General features: G+C 39.4%; 1 protein-coding gene across 1 annotated transcript in view; it reads left to right on the top strand.

Moving 5' to 3' along the window:
- Positions 1-26917, top strand: part of Cow (Proteoglycan Cow) — a 499652-nt gene that overhangs the window by 398733 nt on the left and 74002 nt on the right. Inside the window, exon 6 of the mRNA XM_083131362.1 lies at positions 23066-23253. Within this exon, the coding sequence (XP_082987488.1) occupies positions 23066-23253 (188 nt within the window). The remainder of the gene's footprint in view (positions 1-23065; positions 23254-26917) is intronic.

The following is a 26917-nucleotide window of genomic DNA, read 5'->3' on the forward strand; positions in this document are numbered from 1 at the left end:
AAGAAATACGTGTTTTTATGTTTCACCTAAAAAACGGTTTTAGGGGGCAAAACCCACTCAATTGTCAAGATGAGGACAAATTGAAGTGAGGATCGGACCCCTGTGTCCCACTCCGATTTCCATGATACTTGGCAGGTGTGTGTATAAACGGGCCCAAATGAAGAAATGCGTGTTTTTTTTGTTTCGGCTAAAAACTGTTTTAGGGGGCAACCCTCCCCCTCAAATGTCAATATGAGGACAAATTTAAGTGGGCATTTGACTTATGTGTCCCCCTCCGATTTCCATGAAACTTGGCAGGTGTATAGTGGGGTCCAAAGGAAGAAATGCGTGTTTTTTTTTTTGTTTCAGCTAAAAAACTGTTTTACAGGGCGAAACCCACTCAATTGTCAAGATGAGGACAAATTGAAGTGGGGATCTGACCCCTGTGTCCCCCTCCGATTTCCATGAAACTTGGAAGGTGTGTGTATAAACGGGCCCAAATGAAGAAATACGTGTTTTTTTGTTTCGGCAAAAAGTTGTTCTAGGGGGCAACCTCCTCTCAAATGTCAAGATGAGGACAAATTGAAGTGGGGATCTGACCCCGAAACTACGTAAATGTGGCATAGGAAGAAACAAGGGGCATACGGCCTCTCTATACACCTATCAAATTTCATAAGAATCGGAGGGGGACACAGGGGTCAGATGATCCTCACGTCAATTTGTCCTCATCGTGACATTTGAGGCGGGTTTTGCCCCCTAAAACAGTTTTTTAGCCGAAACAAAAAAAAAACACGTATTTCTTCCTTTGGGCCCCGCTATACACCTGCTAAGTTTCATGAAAATCGGAGGGGGACACAGGGGTCAGATCCTTACTTCAATTTGTCCTCATCTTGACATTTAAGGGGATTTTGCCCCCTAAAACAGTTTTTAGCTGAAACAAAAAAACACGTAATTCTTCCTTTGGACCCTTCTATACACATTTGAGAGGAGGTTGCCCTCTAGAACAAATTTTTTGCCGAAACAAGAAAATACGTATTTCTTCATTTGGGCCCTGCAAGTTTCATGGAAATCGGAGGGGAACACAGGGGTCAGATCCCCACTTCAATTTGTCCTCATCTTGACATTTGAGAGGTGGTTGCCCCCTAGAACAAATTTTTTGCCGAAACAAGAAAACACCAATTTCTTCATTTGGGCCTTGCAAGTTTCATGGAAATCGGAGTGGGAGACTTAGACCTCCCTTGTAAGTGTATTAATTAATTACAAATCGCGCACGCGCGCACACACACTATATATATATATGTATATTAGCAGGTAACAATATGTTATTAGCACATTCTTACTTTCCAAAGAAGCGCATGTGGGATGGCAAAACGGATCCGGATCCGAAAATTCCGGATCAGGATCCAAAAGTACCGGATCCGGATCCGAAAGTACCGGATCCGGATCCGAAAGTTCTGGATCCGGATCCGAAAGTACCGGATCCGGATCCGAAAGTTCTGGATCCGGATCCGAAAATTCTGGATCCGGATCCGAAAGTTCTGGATCCGGATCCTGATCCGGATCTAAAAATTCCGGATCCGCGGATCCGGATCCGGATCTGAAAATTCCGGATCCACGGATCCGGATCCGAAAAATTTTAGGATCCGGATCCTTAGGATCCGGAACCAACCGGATCCGGATTTCGGATCCGCCAGGATCCGGATCTGGCCATCCCTAATCTGGACCTCGGTACCATCTCTAGCCGGATAACAGTGTGGTTTACACTTTCACACGCTCAGGTGAAGAATGCGTAACATATCTTCTTCCCAGCAATTTCAAACTTCAAGTGCACCAATGAAAGATGGTAAGAGGACGGACCTTATGGTGTAGTTGACCCTTTTGCCTGTTTCAGCAAACATATTTACGAAAATTTTCATCGTTTCGAAAAATTGCTGCGATATTCCTAATTAAAAGAGAAATATCTGTTTAGAATTATTTCTAAAGCATTCAAGTGGCTCTTTATGTGGTCAATTTTGCTGTTGGCTAGATATGATACGCAATAGGCTTAAGACTTCCTGAAACTAGCACAATGCCTTTTAAGATGTTGCTAGTTTGTCAGGAATGTCTTATAAGATGTTGCTAGTTTGTCAGGAATATCTTGTAAGAAGTTGCTAGTTTGCCTCGAATGTCTTGTAAGAAGTTGCTAGTTTGCCACGAATGTCTTGTAAGAAGTTGCTAGTTTGCCACGAATGTCTTGTAAGAAGTTGCTAGTTTGCCACGAATGTCTTGTAAGAAGTTGCTAGTTTGCCAGGAATGTCTTGTAAGAAGTTGCTAGTTTCCCAGGAATGTCTTGTAAGAAGTTGCTAGTTTCCCAGGAATGTCTTGTAAGAAGTTGCCAGTTTGCCACGAATGTCTTGTAAGAAGTTGACAGTTTACCAGGAATTTATTGTAAGATCTTGCTTGTTTGCCAAACTTTGGAAAATCTTACTGAAACGCGTCAGTCCGCGCAAGTACCTACGCACGCTACAACGTTTCCAAATTGAGTTTTAACATTTCTGTGAACAGGCAACATTCAACAATGCCACCTGAATTACCCGTCCAATTGAGAGTGGATATTTCACCGTTGAATACAGCCCAGGCAGGAACACATTTCCCGAATGCCTGTAGAGGTAAGTGATAATTTTATTGTCGGCAGTGATCCATCGTCCTCATTAACGCGAAGAAGGAGCCTTGAGAGTGGGGGGGGGCATTTCCCCTCCACGGAAATTGCGACGCTCGCGGAGCAATTACCTGAAATGGATGCTTTCGAGAGGAATTTTTTAATAGGGGAGGCGGGGAGATTAGTTTCATCAGGATTTGCCTTCGCCGCGGCCTGAAGAGCCAGTACTCCATTGTCGTCGATTCACGCCGCGGAATTTTCTGTGTGTGTGCGCGGTCTCATTCCGTTCCTTCCGACATTCAGCCCAACGACCTGGAAGGAACGATAAAAGAAATTCTGCAGATAGAGAACAAAGCACTTCAATTATTCCTAGTCCGAATTTACACGTTACTCGAGGGTGGGCAGTGGGTACATTGGAGTTCCAACGTTCCCTCCCCCACCCCTTTTTAAGCTTTGCAGGAATTTGAGTGTCGGCGTTAATGATGTCTGAAACATTCACTCTATCCATCTTCCTCGCCGTGATCAACCTTACCGCTGCTGCCTTGTACCGAAAAGGTTCCCGGTTCGAATCCCTGTTTGGACACGTTGCATAATGTGATCAGATTTTTAAAACAACAAAACGGGACGTTTCAAATTTTTTCCTGAAGGAAAAACGGGACGGCAAAATGTACGCATTTTAATTTAAAAACTATTTCGTCAAAAATACTTTTGTTGGAAAACTAAATAAATAATGTTTAAATAACTTACATAATATGGTAATATGCACAGCACTTCACCCAAGTAGTCTTTTAGAATTCGAAGTCATTCATTGATATTTTGCCGATGAATGGATCTTCTTCAGTACATCCTTCTTTTCAAATAACATTTTCTAAAGGTTTACACACGTGTGATTAAAGTTATTAATGAACATAGCTTTCATAGCTTTCAAAGTTTATACTAAAAAGCGTTCCTCACTTGTCCACAAACCATTTATGTACAACACTCGTTCAGTGGGGCATTAGTTCCAAGTAAACAGAGAAACAACTCAAATATTTTAAGAAAATTGGAAAATGGCACATTGTTGGGAGTGAAATGTGAAATATTGTCTACCCAACAGTGCAATAGTTCATAATTATACAGGGTGGCACATTTGAAAGTTGAATATATTACGCATGTGCGATAGTTGGAAGTGGATTGCGGAGGAAATGAGAAGAGGATAGGATGCCATTTCATATGAAGACAGCAACAGTCATAATGGACCGTTGGAGCGTTAAACATCGCGTTTTCTGTGTTCGTAGTTATTACGAAACGAAGTCAGTGGTTAAAGTGCTGCGCTTGTTCAGAAGAAAATTCATTGTTAGTCGACATGGTAACGTACAGTCTCTGAATATCATATTGGCTTGGGTGAACAAATTTGAAGAAACTGGCAGTGTATTGGATGTGAAACATGGAGCTCCAACAACAGTGCGTACGCCCGAGAACGTATTCCACAATGCTCGGCACGCCAGCAGTCTCTGGGGATTCTTGAAAGACCGTGTGTTCAGAAGGCATATTACGACTCTTCAACAACTGAAAGAAGCCATTGTTGAGGAAGTAACGGCTATTGATGAGGAACTACGGAGATAACTTCCAGAGACGTCTGCAACAATGCATTCATGCCAAAGGAGGCCACCTGTCTGATGTAATTTTCAAAAAATGAACTTGTAAGTTGTTAGTAATAAAATTGCATACTTCAATGTACCATTACATACGGTTTTCCTTATTGTCCTTCCTTTCTTTCATCATCTATGAGCATATCAAATGTGTCAGTCGGCTCCGCGCCACCCTGTAGTAGAGAAGGTGTATTGTTGCAGTAATTCTATGCTCATAAGTCATTGTTACAAAAAAAAAAAAGGATCATTTTGGTATCCCGTTTAAGTTAACAAAACGGGAAAGAGGCTCAAAAGAAGGGGACTTTCTCGGCTATTACGGGACATCTGGTCACCTTGAAGTTACACAGAGTCGAAGTAAGCATTTTTGCGCTGGACAGTAGGCTTATCATAGGAGCTTCATCGACCCAAATTAGTTAATTATAGTTTAGTGTAATTAAATCAATCGATTATATTTAGACCGATAGAACAGACGTACTCATTTTATATACAGTATTTAATAAATCTATTAACTTTAAACGAAGTAAATCAATCCATAAGCTTTAAGTAAATCCATAAAATTTAGACAAATAAAGTATCTCTGTTTGTTTGCAATTTATTAATTAGAAACACTATTAATTCAATATTCTAACTTTCTATTCACACTACGTTCCAAGCTTTTTACGTAACTAGTAATTCACTTTTAACACAAACATCTTATTGTCACTCTCTATCTTTCACCAAATCATATGGCGTTATCAGGAGGTTCGCCGGCCAGCCATGAAAGAATAAACACCGTGACTGGGCGATTATTCTCAATAATGTTTATTTTATCTGGCTTTACCTTTTTAAAGCCATATCATTTTATAATTTTATAAGATTTAATATAATCTTGTCCTACTTCATGTTGGAATCAGACGATGTGCTGAAAACGAGGACGATGGTAACAGGTTGTGCCAAAAGGTGATTTTACTATTTATGTAATGAAATCAATATATTAATTAATTATTCAATTAAATCTTAAAAGAAATTAAAATAATATTTATACTTTAGTCGAATTAAATTTGTGGAAGATTGGTTGCAGAATTATATAAATTTTATTGTTTGTGAGATTCCTATAATGTCATCTTTGAAGCAAGATCACGTTAGCAATACAAGCAATATTTGATTTTTTCGGCGTTGCTAGCTATCAACGGTGTATTATTGCCAGAAGAAGGAAGAAGGATGTACTATCTTTCGTGTATAGCAGGGTGTCTACTCATCTGGAATTTATTTGGGATTAAAGGACACGTATTCTTTTTTATAACAGTTGAAATTCAACGGGAAGGGTACCTTAATCAACTTTATCTAATGTTCATTTTCATCGTCGCGATTAGCCAAAAGTGGTAGAAAAGAGGCTTGAAATAACAAAAATACAAACAGATCTAAATTTGAAACCCTCTTCTAATTAAATTTATTTTCTACGCGGAAATACATGATTCTGTGACGTTTTATTTTTCCGCGTTAAATTAGAAATAATTACAATAGAGTTGAATAATACACTAAAAACAGCTAAAACTTTACAGTTGATATTTATTAGCATCACAGGAGGAAGAATCGTCTTTGTGCTTCTTTCCATTTGAAGGCATCGGAAATTTTACCTTGAAAACGTGGTTGATTAATTGGTTTGGTTTATTTTAGTTCGCTTTTCTTCCACTTTTGGTTAATCGCGAAGATCAGTGTGAGTGATGGTATGATGAAATCGACGCTCATAAAGAACACCCATGCCCAGGCCGGGATTCGAACCCGGACCCCCTGGTGTCGTAGCGCGATGAGTTAACCACTCTTTATTATTAGTAACTGTAGTATTATTAATAATAAAGGAAAACTCCTAAGCGGTAGTTTCCCCCGTCATTATTTTGTCACATGTATCAGCTTTACTTAATTATCTATTTTTCTCATTGAGACAATCATAAACATCCATGTCTTACCATGGATTCGAACCCGGGACCCCTGGCTTCGTACCGCGCTGTGCTCATCACTCCGCCACGGAGGTCGGCGGGATTGTGCTTGAATTCGATCTTTGAGTAGCCACCCTGGTACAGTGAGTGGGTTGAGCGAAATCGTCTTGCATGTAACGCGATGACTTGACCAAAGTTTATGTTTGCACTCGGAGGTGCCAAATCGTTACATGAATTTGACGTCATCCCCAGGTTTGGTTACCCGGCGCTTCCACCATATTGCGTAAGAGATCACGACACAAGGCACTTGCCCTCCCTGCGACCCTCTCCTCGCAGTGAAATATGAATCACAAGCTCGCAAAGCAGCATGGAATTGAATTAGATTTCGTTGCATACAGCGGTTCCACGCAAAAGCTGGATTTCCCACGGGCTCTTGAAATTCTGTGCGCTCACTCCGAAATGGACTTCCAGCTCGTAGTTATCTCCCGTCGTGGAGGTGAAAGCAAATATACCGGAGACGTTGGGTTTCCATTAGTTTTTATTTACGTCATTTGATATTAATTAACCACTGCAGCGCAGAAAGCACGGCAGGTCCCTTTTTTCCTCTCCCTGTAAAAGTGGCAGCAGTTGCCATTAAGGCAGATGTGCTGCTGTTGATGTATCCCATGAGCACTAATCGGAATCTGGCCTGTCATTGGGTGTGTCCTGTACAACCGACCATTGAGCGTAATTCGTAACTTAATAAACTAGTACTCGACGGATATTTCGATTCACGACATTACATGGTTACGTCCTGGTTTGTCTAACATATCGACGGTTGAGTTGATACGATTATCCACTCTAATCGATAGATGGGCACACCGATCGAAATATAAGTTTGGCATGCCTTCTGTTTGTAGGATCATTTGTGTTCATATTGTAAACGTTTGCCTATTTATGATTACGTTGGGGTGCATTGACGTACCTTAATATCCATATTTGAACTTAAGGGGTTTTGTTTTTTGAAGTAAATCAGGTGCATGTTATTTTTCAGCAAGCAATGTAAAAAACAAGTAAAATTGGAAACATTTATATTCACTACAGAATATTTTTCCATACATAGAACAAGTAAATACTAGCTAGAAATAAAGTACATTTTTCAAAAAATGAAAACCTTTTCGGGTATATAAAAAAGAAAACCATTAATCAATATTTATACACGTACATCTAGTTATCAAACAAGCTCAATCTGACGAATTAAAAAGGGGTTGACCTTGAATTTACTTATGTAAAGCTCACGGAACAAATAAACGTAATGAATATATCGACAGTTATGCAATTCAGCAAAAAATATTCAGAATATGTCACTCCAATGTTCTCATAATATAAATATCTTTCTGAGAGTTAAGAAGAAACTTGCAAAAACAAGGAACGAACGAGTAATTTGTTTAAACGAATCAAGTAAAATTTAATTACAAGACGAGACTCACAAAATATTGATAGGAGCCACAACCCTTTTACCGCTGCTTGAAACTTTTAAATGGTAGTTTGTGCAGACGAAGGACTGACGGAATTCCCTGTTCCTTAGATACCTGACACATCTCTGCCATCCATTTTCTTCCTAATTCACTTTTTCTGTCTTTCTCAGCCTAGGAAATGGGATGATGCATGCGCAGTCTCAAGAGGCAAGGCGTCTAGGCATTTATATTGACGTTGACGTACACAAGCACCGGAAGACTGATTGCTTACGCTCTGATTGAACACTCGACCATACCAACGAAACATGAGAAGGTTGAGTCGTTTATCCGCTCCATTAAATATCATATTTCGCTTCCAGAACCATGTTAATAATAAATCATGTTGGCGTATATATTCATGACGTGGGGGGAGGGGATGTTCCCGTTGACTCCAGACTTAAAAATGAATCCGTAAAGAACCTTACTTGGTCACTACACTGCTACTGCCACTGGGGGTGGCTCTACAATTTGTGAGGGACCTTACAGGTTCCGGGGTCGTTGCATAGGGGGAAATGTTAACTCATTAACATTATCTTTTAAATGAATGACAACTCGCTCATTTTCAGGTTAAAAATGACCTAAGACTGCATTGGCAATGTTGGCGTATGAGAGAAAAGCATATTACCTGTCTCGTTCTTGAAAAGATGATCAATAAGGCTCACAAAGTGAACTCTCACACACACACACTGTTGTTAGTCTCTTAAAAGTGCCTCTTAACCTCTCTGCACTTCTCTCCCGAACAAACTTTCGAACTGACGTTAACTTTCCCTAATAATCGACTGTCTTCCAAATTCAAAAGCCATCACTATCGTCTCAAACTCCAAAACCACGACTCCTTTAAAATCACAACTGCCTCTCTTTCAAAACCAAAACCATCTGTCAAGCTCTAACGCTGACTGCCTTTTTTTCAAGATTCAACTTGCATCCTCTCAGATCCAAACTCCTCCTACTTCCTCCGACTCACCCCACTTTTACCTCTGCAGTAACTGGAAAATGCTTTATGCTGAAGTTAACACATTATTTAATTTCCTGCCTTGTGCAAGGCTAAGCGTAACTCAAAAATGAGAGGTACGCTACGAATCGTAGAACGGTGGAATACAATGAACGAAAATAGGAATTCGTCACTTCCCCTCCCCTTTATAGAACTTCTATTCTCTATCCGCTGTGAGAACGAAGTTATTGTAAACAAATACCCGTGGCACCTGTGCATGATGTGAAGACAAGGAATTGGAAGAAGAAGAAGACTGTGAATCCAGATTCCTGGAGGCCTTGGTTCGATGTCGGTCTGTAGTGCCTTAAGAGAATAAAAGAAACCTGGACTCATTTGTAACTAAACGCACGACCATGAAATTAGGCGGGTGGCAGAAGTTCGCGCTGTTGCCACGTCGGAACACAATCCAGTGCGTTCGGATGTTTAAGAGAATGAAAGATCTCGTTGTAGAGTTGTATGATATGGGACTCCATTTGTGGGGCCTGTAACGAGGTTTCAATTCACACGATCACCTGCTCTGTATCGAATGGGACTCAAAAGTGCCCCGGAGAGAGGTCGGTCTGACGCTCCAACTAGGCAACGCAGCCCGGTTGACGTTGCCACACAGTGCGCGGGAACCAGTGACTTTTGTCCCGCTCTCGCTTTGCTTCTCCCACATGTGGCACCAGCGCAATTCTGCCCAGCCGCCTATTTTCATGGCCGTGCGTTTATATTAGCTATTTTGGGAGGAACTCTGAAAATGTGGACTTGCTTCAGCTTAGCTTCCTAGATATTGGTTGTTGATCGAGAATAATTTGAGTAATCTGGACTTCCAATGTATTCAGTTGGCTACTCAGTTCAGTTAGGGCTCTGGAATCCATTTTTTTACCCCATTATCGACTAATCAGGATACAGGATGTTTGAGCTCTGGAACAGAATTTCCGGATCAATCAAGCAAGGATGAGATAACGGAATATGTGGCAATATAAGCACATCCATTCATATGCTTTCAGTGTATTTTCTGAGCAGAGGGATCCGATTTGATGGAACTTAAGACATGGTCAGAATATGCAAAGAATAAATAGCGACATCCCCTTTTTTATGTAGCAGAAATATTAAACATGTCCGACAAAGGGAAACAAGAGGGGTGGGGGTAAGTAGGCGTGCACAGAGAGCCACACAGCGGTCAACTCTTCTTTTTGATACGTGCAAACAAACAAACGAGATCTTTTGGAGCAGAGAGGACAAAAAGAGTGGGTATCACCTCTGTTCCTCTGTATTCAGGCGTTGTTTTTCCGTTTTTCAAGTTAAAACTGACGTTTCCCGAAGCCTCTGCCCCCCCTCCCCCCTCTCTCTCGCTTTTTGTGCAATCAAGTCCCGGCGCTCTGGGCTCGGGATCGATGCCCCGAATTGACCACACAAAGCGCTTCCACTCCCCCTCCCCCCGGCGTCCCCTCAAAGCGCCGAGCGAAGCGGATTAACAACGTTACAGGCGACGCGGTGTGACACCCAGCGGCAAATCGCCTCCTCTGCGAGGTGAGCCCGGAGTCAGCCGCCCCTCTGGCCCCGGCTCGAAAATATACGAAGGTTACCGTCACCACCGATGCTGTACGCTATCTAGTGGATAGGTAGAGCAGCGGCGTTATTGGTACAACCGCACCAAATACAAGAGCTTGTTTCTTTTACATATTTTCTGCGCGCGGGTGTAAATCCATATAGAAGTGTGATGGACAGTGTTCGACCGCAAAAGACGCGCCTAGCTCGAGTGGACGAGTCCATGCTCGAAAAGGGGAAGTGTAGAAATTCGTTATTATATATAGATCAGTTATAACTGAAGTTAAATTAAACTTTTATTTCCTTTTTTTCTTCGGGAGGTCGCAGACATCGAGTGACAGATTGGTGATCATATAATCGATTCTGGATTGCTTGAAATCGCTGATTGGTTTTACCAGGAACAGCAATCATTTGCAGAAATTTCGCTAAGACTAGCGGTTGGATATATGCGAGGGTCATCCGGAGACTAGAGAGGTCGAGGCTATTGTCCTATAGGCTCGAAAGTGTCTTGATATTGGATTCCATTTCGTTTTTGTATATTTCTTGTTTACGGGGTTGCTATGCTAGATTAAAATACATTTATCAGTTATATCGGATATAGTTATATTTAAAACAATAGCAAGTAGTTTCACTAAAATGCATAATATATCCAACCTTGTGGCGATAAACCCAAAATATTTATTTATTCATTCATTTGCCTCCAATAGAGAGAATCTCCAATTACAGAAAAGCTTACATATATTATATTCAAATATGAAACATATAACAGTGTAGAGTACATATAAACATACACACACACACACACAAACGCATTTTTACACACAAGATAATAGGTGAAGTATTGGAGGAATTGGAACATCCATCCACATGCACATATATTCATTGTTCAGAACATAGCCTTCACGTAGTATTGAACAAAAAAATATATAATAAAAAATACTTAAGCATATACATACTGTATATGACATAGATAGTCACCATAGATACAAGAGAAGAGTAAGGAAAATATAAGGTAAAATAATTTCATAATAATGGAAAATAATGCACAGTAGAATGGAATCACATATGTATATGTAGCCCGTTTCAAAAATTGGTTTTAATGTTTTTAGATACAAGGAAAGTGGCAGAGTGAAATCCAGATTTTGATGCGTTGTAGAAATATTATTATATGTAGAACCGAGTCGTCTGAATAAAGGTGATGATATCAACAATATTATAAATTTAAATGTAAGAATTAATATCTCAGTACACATTTAATAAACTTCATTAAATCTGAGCTCAGTGTAAACACAAATCATAATGTCCTTGATGTTAAACAAAACGATACTTCGTCGTAGCTCTACAACCAAATTATTGTAAACTATTACTGGAATAAATACAAGTTCGAGTTTCGATCCCCCCCCCAGATTGTAGGCTTTGTTCTAGGCATACCTAGGCTCAACTTCTGCCTCGAATTTTTAACTCTATCTCCTCCAACGTTGATTTAACAAGTAACTAAAGTGTAAATCACCAACCCTGAGACCTTCTGTAAACAAACTGTCTCACCGATTCGATGTATCACTCCGCGTCAGCTGATCCATGACCGCAATCCATCTGCTGTTACACTCATAGTTCGCCGCACCTATTCATTTTATATAAGAGCCTCTGAATGTGAGAACCCGCTCTCAAAACATCAGACGAATATGCAGCCGCATACATTGTTACTCTCCCGGTCATTCTCTCTTTCATAACCCTTAAAACTGCAGACACTGACACACCACTGCACTGGGATACCAACTTAACCACTTCATTTACTGGTTTCTCAGGATACCACTGACAGAACGTTACATAAATATTGAGTAGAATCTGTTTCTCACCCCTTTTCAAAGGCTGTCCTTGCTGGTGTTTTGAAAACAAGCTGGGAGAGCACGGAGACCTTCCCGCACGCATAGAACTCTGCATGTTATTTTTCTAAGGATAAGTCAGGCAATATTACGGTACTGCTTTACTATACCTGAGACACCTGGGAATCATTTCTTTCGCACTTTTTTACATTGCTAACGTACTATTCTGCATTCCGGAACACTTATTTAGGTGAAATAATTGAATTTGTTAGGAAAGTAATGTATATTTCTATCATGTATTAATTCGAAGAACTTATCCAATGAAACACTTGGGTTCGAACATTTTTATATTAACTCCATTACACATGTATATCAAATCAACAACAAGTAACTATAACAACAATATATATATCATTTGAAATTTATGGCTGTTTCACCTCATGGCTTCATAACTATTAGAAACTTCCACTAATATATAACAATATTCCCCTTGGTTGCAAAATGAAACATAATAATAACAACAATCATAACATTTCTAATCTGGTTCATATCTGCAAGGTGGTTTATGTATCCTTGCAGACCTTCGTGGAAATGATGCTGCTGCAGTGGACTCTTGTTTCGAACATCCTGGCTTCTCCAGACCCTGCATACCTCCTTGTCTCTGCTGCTCCGTTTCTTCATTGTGAGCCACAGAATGTAATTCCATATAGTCCAAGTTAGCAAATTGATTTTGCTCACCACCAAACTCTTCAGTACATCGTGTCGAGCGTTCACCATTACCATATCTTCCACTCTCGTTCCTTCTGGAAATCTCTGGCTTCAAAAATGAAAAATGAACATTTCTTGTGTAATTGTCCCTCTTAACTTTGAAAATTGAGTGCGATAATTGTCCTACTATCTCGCCTTTTTCATACTGCTTTCTTTCTGGACAATAATAATATACTCCAGATCCTTTCTTATAATGCTCTGCTTCATAAATAACCCATGTTCTATCATTATGAATTAATTTATTGGCGTTTACTTTGTATGAAAATAAAATTTCATTTGGTGATTTCCCCATAATCACATTTACAGTATTGTTGTGATAGAACAACATTCTCTTTAAGAATTTATCCACAGAAGCATTGCGTCTGTTGACGTTGCCTTTTGATATCTCTCCTGTTAAAGTCATGTACCTTTTGATGATTTGTACGTGCCTTTCAACTTCTCCATTTGCACATGGTCTATACGGTGGACTGTGAATTAATTTTATTCCATGATTGATATAAAATCTCTGGAAATCCCTGCTGGCAAATGGAGGGCCACCATCAGAACATATGGTATTTGGTATTCCAAATATGGAAAAATGATTTGTCAACTTCTCAACAGTTTCTTCAGCCGTTAAATGAACAACTTGCCAAACATTTACGTATTTACTAAATGCATCCACTAAAATAAGAAATTTATATCCATGGAAGAAAAAAATATCTATGTGTACTCTGTGAAATGGTTCATTTTCGGGCTTCCATGAAACATACTCTTGTTTATTTGGTGCTCTTGAATGTATTCTGCACACATCGCACGACAGAACATAATTCTCTATATCCTGGTTCATGCTCGGCCACCAAAAGTACTTTCTTGCAACATGTTTGGACTTCACAACTCCAGAATGAAATTTGTGCAAGTCTTGTAGAACCTTATTTCTCAATAATTTTGGCACTACAATTCGCTCACCATGGCATAACATTCCATTATTGCAATTTAAGACATTTTTATTCTGAGAATATTTTTTCAATTCTCCATCAGCTTCTTTACGTGCTATATTCCTCCAATCCTTCACTGTGTATTCATATGCTAGTAACAATGTTTCATCCTGTTTCATTGCTTCAATTACTTCCTCAACTCTTAAAGGATCTTCACTCATCAATGTTTCATTATCCAAAAAATAAATAGGTAAATCCTCTTCTTCATTCACTAAACATGACACAGGTAATCTGGACAAGACATCAGCTATCCCTACATTCTTCGTGTAATGAATGGAATAATCATAATTTGCTAGAAGTAACCTCCATCTTTGCCATCTCATAGATACTGCAGGAGAAATTGCTTTGTCCGGATCTAATATCGATTTACCTGTTGAAGAATCTGTTAGAATTTTAAATTTGTTTCCTGCCAAATATATATGAAAATGTTTTATACCTTCCACTACTGCCAAACTTTCCTTATCAGCTTGAGAGTAACTTTTTTGACTATCTGTTAAAGTAGCTGAAAAACATGCAATAGGTTTCAGCACTCCTTCTATTTCATGTGTCAACTGACATCCTATCCCATAGCCACTTGCATCCGTGACTAAAACTAATGGCAATCGAGTGTCAAATGCTACTAAAACAGGTGCAGAAAGTAATAGCTGCTTCCTAGCTGAAACTCCCTCTCACATTCTTCATTCCAAAACCATTGTACACTCTTCTTTTGCAATAAATAAAGATTAGGTATCCTAGAACTCAAATTAGGCAAAAATCGTGCATGATACGCCACTAAACCCATGAATGTCGCCAATTCCTTTTTATTCTCAGGCACCTTACATTTTAACACTGCCTGAACATGTTCATTTGTAGGTAAAATTCCATATTCCGTGAATTTCCTTCCTAGAAAATTTACTTCATGAACAAAAAATTCAGACTTCTGCAAATTTACTTTTACATTGTACTGCATCAATCTTTCCAAAACTAATACAGTTAGTTTGTAACAGTCATACAATGTATCTGCTCCTAAAAGAATGTCATCAATAAATGATACCACTCCATCAATACCACCAAGTATTGTGTTCATGGCTCTTTGAAATACTTGAGAACTTATTTTAGTTCCAAACTGTAAACGTTTATGTACATATAAATGACCTTCATTTACAATGGTAAGAACACGTTGAGACTTTTCTTCGACTAATAATTGATGAAAAGCTGAACGTAGATCAATCTTCGTATACCACTTATGTGAACCTAACTTATGATAAAGCTCGTCAAAAGTTGGAAGTGGATATTGTAAAGTATCTACATTTGGATTTACAGTTTTGCTATAGTCAGCACATACACGAATACTTCCATCTGCTTTTCGCACAGGAACTACAGGACTACTCCAATCAGAACTTTCTATTTCTTCTAAGATTCCTTGCTGGCACAAATCTTTTATTGCCTTGCCTACTTCATCACGCATAAAGTAAGGTAGATTGTAACCTTTCCTTTTCACAGGTACAAATCCAGGCTTCAATGGAATTGTAACATTAATATTTCTTATAGGTTCTGAAGGTTCTGAAATGTCATTATTGAACAAAATTTTAAATTTTACTAAAATATCAGATTTCAACTTCGCTGATTCCCCATTCGATGTGTCTGTGTACAAGCTCCTTGTAATACTATTCCAAAGTATTTTGTCCATTTGCCCTTGTATAGTATCAATTACCAAACTTCTTCTCCAATCGCCAAAGAGAATACGCAATCCTGCTCGACCAAGTATAGGTTTTAAATCATTTAAATCTCCTACTATAAACGGCATTTCATAACTCAGTGAGTTATACTTTACAGGTAAGGAAATTTGACCCTCAAACTTCAACTTTTCTCCTGTGATAGTACCATAGCCATTTTTGAGTGGATTCAATCGTAAAACGTCGCTGCTTTTCCATACACTACTCTTAGGTAGAATATTAGCATAACTTCCTGTATCCACTATGAATTTAACTGGTTCATTGCAGATATATAGCTGAACATGTAAGGGTTGAATCTCATTGCATAATAACTCCTCAACATGCTTGCTACTTTCTTCACTTCTACAGTATTTATTACATTTATACTGAATATATTGTGCTGGCTTCCACTGTAGTCAAAATTATTACCTCGGGTTTTGTTTATCGCATCTTCCTCCTCAGAGGGTGTAGAAGAAGATCTTACATTAGATGTAGTCTTATTTAAATATTGCACAGCCCTTGAGGTGTAGTTAGGTTGTTTTTGATGCATGAAATCTGCCTTCTTCCCTGGTGATCTTTTATCTACATCCTTTATTTCATTCTTGTATCTACAAACATTAGAAAAATGATTTATCTTGCCACAAAATCTGCAAGCTTTCCCCATAGCTGGACAACCTTCAGCTCCATGTTTTGTTTTCGAACCACATCTATAGCAAATCCAGTTAACATTCCTTGGACTGTCCTGTTGCAATTGTCCTTTATAACATTTCTTTACCTCTAATTTGCCCTTGTACATATTTCTTGGAGTGTACGTGTTAACTTTGTGGATGTTTGAGTCTTGATGAATGCGGCTACCAAATCTGTCTAGTACTTCATGATTCCTAATGTAGTCACAAACATCTTTGTACGTCTTTGGAGTCTCCATAATTAACTTCCTTTTTAATGTACCTTCCTCAAGTCCAAAAATTGTTTGTTGCTTTAATTCATTATCAAAATCTTCTGGCTTAAACCCACATGTTAATGACAACTTTTTAATTCGTGATATATAGTCATGCATTGATTCACCATGCTCTTTTTTAGCATTTTTAAATTTATATATCTCAAGCAACTTGTTTGTTTTAGGTTCATAAATATCAACGAGTTAGGTCAGCAAAACTTCGACAGGAAAACTACTAGGATCATTTGGAGCTAATTTAATATACGATGCCTCATACGCATTATTTCCAATCACTGATAACAATAAATGAACCTTTTTATCTTCTTTAACTTCTTGTGCTTTTAAAAATGAATCAAATCTTCGTACATAAGCTTTAATATTACTTCCTACCTCATAGGATTCGAAGAATGGCAACGTATTCATTTTTCAAACTTCTTACAGTAGATTTGAATCTTCTATTCAACTACAATAATCTTATTAATTGTTCAACTCACAAATGTATCCAATCCATCGTCGCCACTTATCATGTATTAATTCGAAGAACTTATCCAATGAAACACTTGGGTTCGAACATTTTTATATTAACTCCATTACACATGTATATCAAATCAACAACAAGTAACTATAACAACAATATATATATCATTTGAAATTTATGGCTGTTTCAGCCCATGGCTTCATAACTATTAGAAACTTCCACTAATATATAACAATTTCTTACATTTACGAGTACTTACTGTTCTTGTTTATTTCCACACACAACATGGCGATAGCTTACCGTTGATCGTTCCTTGAGCCAGAAAAACCATTGACGTTAGCCCAAAAATTCACGATAGCTCCACAAACCATCACGGGGACGAGGTATGCCTACTAGGTTAGGTTAGGCCTGTTAGGTTTGGTTCCATTAGCACTCCTTTCGTTCAATTTAGCATATACGGACAATACGAGAGCGTATTGTGCTCTCATGCAGGAAGCAAATGGCGGCAGCAGCAATAGCGCGTCGGAAATAGATTTTCGTACAAAACCACATGCATTCGCATTAAAATGAATCAAAATTACATTCCCGAACATCAACAACGCTACAGAAAATTATTTGCATAAGTACTTTCTCCTGTAAATTTGAAGAAATCTGTCTCAGGTATAGTAAAGTGTTACCAATATTACTAAGTTTCACTACTTCCTTGCTGTTCACATGATTATTTTTAGAAAATAACCAATGTTATAAAATATCATTATGTACACAAATCTCTAAGCTCATTAAAAGTTACAATGCATATTACTACAAAATGTTCACACTTACCTTGCCTTGCCATGTCACCAAGTTATTTTACGAAGTGCACTATATTTGGCGGAACAAAAATCGTTATTAGGATGCTTGTCAAAGTTTCCAACCGCAATAAATTTACGAACTTTCTTTGTCTTGTTTTGATCATCATTATCAATATATTTATTGGACTTACAGCAATGCATATGGCTGTTTATGCCCATTATATATTTTATTTACATAAGATACAATTTACATAAAATCTACAAACAAATTTCAAATACACTCCTATCTATATCATCCTTAGAAATATACATTACCATGTTATATCATTTTGTCTAAAAAATGCAAGTAAAATGTATTCAATTCACATGCAAGAAAGAAGCCAAATTTATGGGAAATGATTACTGGTGCAAAGAGTTAACCATTAAAGTGAAGCAATAAGGAAAAAAAGAAAGAGCATTGAGTTTAAAGTGAGACGTCATTTGCGGCAGCGTATCCCATACTACAAATTGGCCATTGTTTTACCTTACGTAATGAATCCTGTAACAACGCTGGATTTTCGTGTGGATTATTTTACTTCTATGAGTTTGCAATGCTTTCTGCATGCAGGTGGTTTTGTTTACAGAAGGTCTCAGGGTTTGTGATTTGAACTTTACGTAGATCCACTTCCTGAATAACTCTTATCTCAGGCAACATTGTTTCTTTGCCTTCAGCCAATCGTGTGGAGGTTTTCTTCTACATCTGCAACCCAGAGGCTTTTATTTCCGTACAACATGGCGCCTGTAAGCTTCGGATATTTTTTGTTATCCAATCAAAATCGACCGATGTGATGTTCGCCACCCTCTGGTCTTCTCTTTTTTCTGCAGGAAAGTTTTCTCCCCCTGTTTTGCTTCAATGCGAGATCGATTGGGTCGAAGAACCGCATTGGAGGGTTTTTTTTTTCTGCTGACGGAAGTCTTCCTTAACCGCACCAATACGAACCTTACCACACACACACACACATCACTGTTTTAAATCTGGTTCTCACTTTTTTTTTTTGCTTTGTTTTGTTACAAGTTTGTAAAGGGGAGAAAAGTCAAGCGTCAGCATACTGTATACATGACGCTGCTAAAACATTCTTTATGTACTTACACTATTGAAGGTGCGGCGTAACAATACATCCGGAAGTTTGAAGGCTCTCCAATTATCTGTTCCTAGATTGAAGGGCGATAACGAAGCAGGTGGCGACATGATACACACTAGAAGATAATGGTTAGTCTCGAGTATTAAGTATCCATAACGGTCTGGAAGTGTACTCGTATAGCATAAACAAACGTTTACTGTATTACCGCACAAAATTTCAGTGTATAGGCGTCATTGAGGCAAACAATTTTTCTTTGTAACTTTTTTTTTTTTGACCTCGATTCTAGGAATAGCTGACTGATGTTTGTTTGTTTTCATGTTTTTACGCCGTTTTTCTGCAACTTTTTGGCAAATCGCAACGATTTATATGAATGTTAATAACCCGTGGCGCAACAGCCCCTGAGGGCCAGTGGCTACCTACGGACTGCCGGTCTAACCCCACCTGCCGAGGATTTGATTTGTTGATTGATTTCAAGTTGATTGATTTGGTGTTTTTAAGTTATCCACAGTAAGGCTAATCGGGACTGGACCTACAGTTTAGAGTGGAATCCGAACCACTATGTGCCTCCACCGGGTATCAAACCCTGGGCTCCTTGATTATAAGGCGACGTCGCTACCACTGCGCCGTCGTGGAGCCCCCTGCCGAGGTGGGAGATCATCCGGAGCCGAAAGCATTACGGCTTACGGCCACGGTGCGGAACCTGTGACAAGAATAGTCCGGTATAATCTGTGAGTAGTGGAAAAAGCTCTAAAGCCAGTCGATTAACCGTCTTCAACCAGCATTCAGTTGACCATGTGTTGATTTGGTGTTTATTTACAAGATGTTTGCTGCCATCCCGTTTCCCTCTGGGACATTTTGAGTAGAGATTCGTGCAACATTACACCGTGGAGAAGTACGCTAGCCTCCCCCCCCCCCCCAACCCGTGGCTGGAATGACGTGATTTTTTTCCAATATCGATCACGTGACATGACCTTCCTCGCTATCTGGCGTTTATGCTTACGTATAGAAGCTGGCATCCCCGACTGGAATCTACCTGGCTTTGATGTTCATTGGCTTGGAAAGAAAATGATCGGTGAGTGAAGTGCTCACGGTGGATGTTCTAGGCAAGAAGAGGGAGGAATTTTCACGTCCAACTCGTATCTACGTTCTACTCAACATTCATTTGTATTTGTGCAGACTTCCGTGGCGGACTGATTAGCTCCGTACGCTATGACGCCAGGGGTCTCGGTTTCGAATACTGGCCTGGACATGGGTGTTCTTTGCGAGCGTCTCTTCATCAAATTTCATCACTCATCTTCATCGTCGCAAAAGTGGTAGAATAGCGACGTAAAATAACTTAATTCATTTGTATTTGTTGATTTGAATGTATTGTTTTCTCTCTTCAGACTTAATCGACACGATGAGGATCGATTATGGTTAGATTAAATGAATAACATGCCCTGGCTAGGACTTGAGACGACATTCCCGGGTTCGAATCCTGGCCTAAATATGGGTGGTGTGTCATCAATTTCATCATATCATCACTCATCCTCATCTTCGCGATTAGTCAAAAGTGGCAGAAAAGCGAGGTGAATTAAACTAGATCACTTATTAACTTAGCGGTCTTATAAACGATTCATTTCCCACATACTTTACTTATAATTTTACAACGAATAGACATAACTCATACATGTCATGCCTTGAAAGTACGTCATAAGCGAATGCATGAGGGAATTCCAGAGCACACGATTGACTCACCTGTATATACCCACCTTGTTCTGTTTCGCATCAGTCTCTCTTCTAATTTTTATTCCGTTTAAAAGCCTATTGCTTTCCCATCACACGTTATTTTCTCTATCTGCTTGTTTCAACGAACCTTTGATTCTTCTCTTTCCCGCTTCATTCCCCCTTGTTACAGGGTATTAATTTCTCGTCTGACTGATCAGCGAAATGCGATCTTCTTTCTTCACCGTCGGATTTTTCCGAGCAGATTTTCCTCATCTTCTAAATAGAAAGGGTTGCACCCCCTCCCCCCTCGCTCTTTCGACTCTTCATCGTTTCATTTACTAATTGGGTTGGCCATTCCAGAAATTACTGCAGAGTAAGTTAACGCTGCACCAGATATCTAGACCAATTATATCAGCCGAGCGCTCACTGGGGGAATATCAAGCCGCCGAGAGCTGGTTTCGGGTGGAGATGCGGGACATTAATCTCTTTCGAAAGCTAATTCTTGAAAGTAGGAATTCCAGCTTTCCTGGTGACGTGATTCGAACAAGTGTTCTTGGGTTACCATCCAGATTAAGGCGAGGAGTGACAGTTTCGCACCAGAGTGTATCAATTTCTCTCCATGTTGCCAGGGGTCCAGGGTTGGAATCCCGGCCTGGGCATGGATGTTTGCGAGTGTTCATTCATCAATTTCATCATATCGTATCAATCCATAAGCCTCTCTGATGCTTCATGTTGACCAGGGAATTCACTTGTTTATCTCAGTTGTCTCAACATCTGAGGTATGTAAATAATGCACAGTGTTGTGCTATGCAAACCTCCTGAGGTATTCAGGATATAGGAAGTTCCATCAGCCTATGGAGTCAGCGGTTTGCATAGTGGCAGTAAAAATCACGATTCGGCATGGAGGAAGGTCTCCATGGCCTGGGTGATATAGAGGTGAGACAGACTGAGAAGGGACTGACTTTTGATTTGGATTGAGGAGAGAGAGGAGCTTAGAGAATAGGAGTCGAGGAAGAGTGAGGCGAGTCCTGGTCAACCTGCAACGAAGCCTAGAGAGGACTTAGTTTATTTTATTCTTTGAAATTGTCTTCATTCTTCAGATAGACAGGTAATTATCCTAACCCAGCCATGATTCAGGTTCAAAGGTTCATAAAACCCAGTGAGTGACCATTGTCTTTTCTAGTTGTTAGTTTTGCTTGTTAGGGGTTTAGTTTTAGTTGTGCCTTTCGCACTGCCAAGCGTTAACTCGTCATGTTAATGACGAATGCTCTCATCATCGAGGATGAAGGATGAATAAGTTACTTCACCCATTGATTAATTGTGAAAGTGACTTGTTCTGATCCCATCATTCTGTAGAATGACACGATATCACGCATAACCATCTTCGCAAATTAGCCAAAAGTGGCACAAAAGCGAAGTAAAATAAAGCAAATCAATCAATCCTTTCTGAAGGGGGATGGTAAATCTACTAATGTATTGTTTGCTATTTTAATGAAGGGGGATAAACTCGTATTGGTTTTGTCATTGTAATTATTTAATTATTTTTCGGGGGCCTTGCGATAATCTGTTGCAAGTGGAAGCGATTTTTAAAGTTGATTATTAAGCTGGACACTGTGCTTTAAAAATATGATAAATAAGAATTTTAAGATTCCCATGCATACCTTATGGAGAAAGGAAAAACGCAACTACTTCAACTTCACTTTACGGCTAATCAAATGGAAGTTTTCGACTTTTTTCTACGACAAATTCTCTTTCCGTTCATGTTTTTTTCTACGCCATAGGAAGTTTGGTATTCCCAAGAGAAGAAGTAAAATAATACTCCCATAAGCGTAATGCTAAGTTTTCTCCTCCTCCTACGACCATCCAGCGGACAGCCCTTTCTTTCCCCAAGCGGGGAAAGGTCGATGGCGTCTGGCTGGACACAAACTGTTCCATGGGTGATAGCAGCACTTGAAGTGGAAATTCTTAGCTGGGGGGTGTTTGGTTGAGCCTTGGGACTATCTGAGGGGGATGCTCCTATTGTTTAACGTGGCGACAGGGAGGCAACTTGGAGGGTTTTGCACAACATTTTGCTAGCTCGGGTGATGCCATCCCCCTTCACTTCGAGCACTGGGTAATAGAATAAGACAATGGTTCGGCTTGCAGGGGCGCCGCGAAATGTTCCAATATTTTCACTGAAATGATATGATTGTTCCAAATACTTTGTGCTTATTTAGTACTCTTTACAGGTAAAATGTTTCTGAATTTGAAATATGTGTTTATTGTTTAACTTAAGGCAAGCAACCTAATCACACTAACTGAGCGTTGCAAGTGTTAGATAAGCCTACATTCTGACTTGGGCGCCGCGGAAAAATCTTGAAACACTAAGGCCGCCGTGAAAGCAAAATGTTTGGGAACCCCTGGAATAAGATACAGAAAAAGATTTTTTTTTAGTTTCATTGCAAGTTACAGAAAAAAACAGTACTTTACAATTACTCGCTTGACTGAATTGAGGACTGGGTCCATAGTTGTCTCACCTTTAGTGTAATGTTATGCTTAGTCCCTGTTTTGGCGCCATATTAAACTTTTGTGTTTTTTTCTTCTTCCAGATGGCAACGCCCACAAATTGAAGAAGGAGAAGCACGCCGAGAGGATGTCGAACTTCGTGAACAAATACAAAGCAACCGTCGATAAGGATAAGAAGAAATCCAGTGTGGATAAGTACACGTTCACCCCGGAAGATTTCAAATACGAGAACAAGCATTACAAGTACATCAAATACACCAAGTACAACAAGGTAAGTCCAAATTTATTTTCTTATTGGTAGATTGTATGCGTTCGCAAGATAAGTTTAGTTTGTTTGTGGAGTTAGCCTGTGATATGATACGAGCTGTTGTTTAACCATTACAGCAGAGAGAGAGAGTGTGTGTGTGTGTGTGTGTGTGTGTGTGTGTGTGTGTGTGTGTGTGTGTGTGTGTGTGTGTGTGTGTGTGTGTGTGTGTGTGTGTGTGTGTGTGTGTGTGTGTGTGTGTGTGTGTGTGTGTGTGTGTGTGTGTGTGTGTGTGTGTGTGTGTGTGTGTAGGACGTTGTGCAGAATCGCCAAGTAGGTTTTCAGTGTTGACAACCGTAGAAACATTGTCATAGGCCTAGGGAATGTTGACTATATTTTGCCAGTGTTGAGATGAAATTTTCTGGGAAAAGGTATTTGTGCGCGTGCGGAATTCCAGTTGTGTGCTTCATTTTTTATATCATTTTGTTTCAGTAGCAACAATAGGAAAATTGTAAAGCGTCAAGGTGGATTCTATTTGGGTTATTTTATGTCTTCTTTTATGTCATCTTATGATTAGGATGAATGATGGAATGGATAATGGCAAACACAGTGATACATCAATGCCGTGGCCAGGGTTTGAACCTGGGACCACTGGCTTCCCAGCGCGTGGCACTGACCAGTCCACCACAGAGATCTGAGACAGATGGGGACATAACAAAAATTCTCAATACATCCATTAATATAATAGAAGTAATACATTTTGATAAGAGAATCCACAATACTGAAAGTGAATGCCTATTATTTTTTCAACAAAGGATTCAAAATACATCATTAGCCATTTTACATTGAAATGTACAGTCACGGACACTTCTGGGTTGTAACAACATCATTGAAGGTCAATGTGATTATTACAATCCAGATGTGTCCATGACTGTACTAACATTAGAAAATAGCAACATAGATTAAAATTGGATAAAGTGACTTACAGATTTTTGCACAACAGACTTCGAAAACGTGCCTGATTTTCAAAAAAATATATATTTGGCTTGCTAAATTGTATTGGCAGGATAGCCTGGAGAACAGGGACTCTGGATGAGGCAAAATCTTAGCTTGTGAGAAGGCAAAAGGTGAGTGCTTCTTCTGCAAGACGGCACTCGAAAGTGTTTTTCATAAAGGAGCCGGTCACTTCTGATGTTTCCATTGACTATTTTGTGCAGGAATATACGATCTGCAAGTTTGTGTCTCCTGAGGAGTTTGGATATTTAAGATTTTCATAAAGGTGGGCTTTTAATAGTGTTTTGTGGATGAAATTCGCTGCCTAACATTACCCAGCAAAAAAAAAAAAATTGAACTGAATTTAGTCTATCTAAATTTGAGGGGCATGCCATACGCCATATTGGAGAGCAGTACTAAATTTTAGGCGAAACAAAAGATTTGTACAAAGTGCTAAGAGCAGGCAGGTTGTTTGTTTCAGTAAAAGCGATAGAGTAGACCCAGCATACTCATGGAACCCTTGTAACTTTGGAGTCAGGCACTACTGTGCGGCAACTATTTCAACACAGTTATTTCTTTTACGAAGTGATATGTGTTTTTATTTCAGGAAAATGCCATCGTAATACATTTTTGAATGTTACGTTTTTAGTTCCATGATTCACACCACTTTTTATTTGTAGTGCCTATCGCCCCTATTTTCCACATTTTAATGCCTTTTTGCATTCCTATTTCGGCCGTTTTTCGTGCCTAGAAATCCAGACTAGTTGTTATACCTTTGGGACTCTTCCGACGTAGGCAGTTGGCAACACTGCCTAGAACCACCACCTCTCCTGTGTCCCAAACGTCCGACGCGTGGAAAGGAAGTCAGTTCCAGCGAAATGCAATTGCATCTCTAGTTCTCGAAGGCCTTTGTTGGCGCAGGAGAGGTCTGTTTGCGTGCCTTGTTTCCGTTTGTTGCAGCCAAACATCTCCGACTGCGCCGAATGGGGGATGGAGTCACCCCCAGATGGCGTTTGCGTCGTGGCATTGTCGGATGCGGTTAAGCCTGTTTCCGTTCCGTTAATGAGTTTTCTCCCGTTTGTCGGCTCCATTGTTTTGGGTTTCATCTCCCAATGGCGAATCTAGATTAACCCAAGGACCACGACCTTCTCTTTCGATCGGTGACGCTTACCAAAAAAGAGGACTGCAACGCGCAGAAAATTTTCCAGGGAGGTCCACAACTAAAAGAAGAAAGTGCTTTTGGGTGAAAGAGAGATGGAAAGCTGTTTTTGGGTGAAAGAGAGATGGAAAGCTGTTTGTAGTAAAGTAGCGTTTTTTGTTTATAATACGGAGATTGTTATAAAGTTACATTTAGATCGAGAAGTAAACATATATGAGTATTTGATTCTAGTAGTATAAAAGTATATAGGGGAAGGACAGAATTTTTCAGAAAGGAAGAGCCCCTCTCATGCAGATTTGGCTATACTTAAAACTTGCTCAACATGCCCATATGAGTTTTTTGCTCTAGTGTGGAACTCTGCCTAACCCAAGGATTTTGGAAAAATTCCCGAAGGGGATTTTTCAGAAAAGAAGAGCTCTTCTCATGCAGATTTGCTACACTTAAAACTTGCTCAACATGTTCATATGAGTTTTTTGCTCTAGTGTAGCACCCTGCCTAACCCAAGGATTTTGTAAAAATGCCCTCGGGAATTTTTCAGAAAAGAAGAGCTCCCCTCAGATTGATTTGCCTATACTTAAAACAGTGCCAAGTTCCCATATGATTTTATTGTTTATAGTGTGTTTTTTCTGTCAAAATCTTGAATTGATATACAGCTCATAGGTATTGGGTCTTAGAACTTAGTGGAGTGTTGTGCATATCAGCTCAGCTATTAACTGCTGTTATGCAGGCAAAAATTGCCTGATCAATACAATGGGAGAGAGGCGGACAAACATAATTTATTGCTTCCATGTTTTTATAATCTTTTGATCAGTCCCATGTTTCGGCCAGCAATAAATTATTGCATGCCCGGGAGTTGTATGCCAGCAGATATAATCTATATTGTGTCTTTTCAGAGAGAAATAACATATTATTCATCATCATTAGTAAATGCCTGGGAGATTATATCTGTTGACATTACCTACACTGTGCCTTTTCCGAGGGAAATTACATGTCATTTGTCATGGAACTCAAAGAGAAATTCTTATCTACACTATGCTCTTTTCAGGAAAATTACTTACCATCTATCATATTGAGGAAATTCCTAGTATTGCCTTCTCGGATATTGTCATGCAAACTGGTTTGGTCTTGTCGCAACAGAATAATTGCAATATTTCTTTATTTAGGCTTTTTGGCAGATGTGCTGTGTTATTTGGGGGTAGGTAATATATATAAAAGCTTTTCTGCCACGAGCAGAGGTGCTATAAAATGGGTAGGTAATATATTTTCTGACGGTAAAGTGTTGTTTTATATCCAAAGGGCCTCTGTGTTTGAATCGGATCTCTAGAATTGCTCCGTGACTCTCTCATTTCTTACATCATAAACATATGATTTTTCCCCTATGAGAATAACACTACATATGGTGTCATCAGGTAATGCCTCATGGAATTCACAGATAATTTTAATGTTTGTCCTGTCATTAACCACAACTTGTTTTCTTTTTGAAGTGTTGATTACAAACATGGGTCTCTGTGCTTTGAATTCATCTGGTGTGTAATACAT

Source organism: Lepisma saccharinum, chromosome 11 (genome assembly GCF_977018435.1).
Source record: "Lepisma saccharinum chromosome 11, izLepSacc3.1, whole genome shotgun sequence".
Classification (NCBI taxonomy): Eukaryota; Metazoa; Arthropoda; class Insecta; order Zygentoma; family Lepismatidae; genus Lepisma; species Lepisma saccharinum.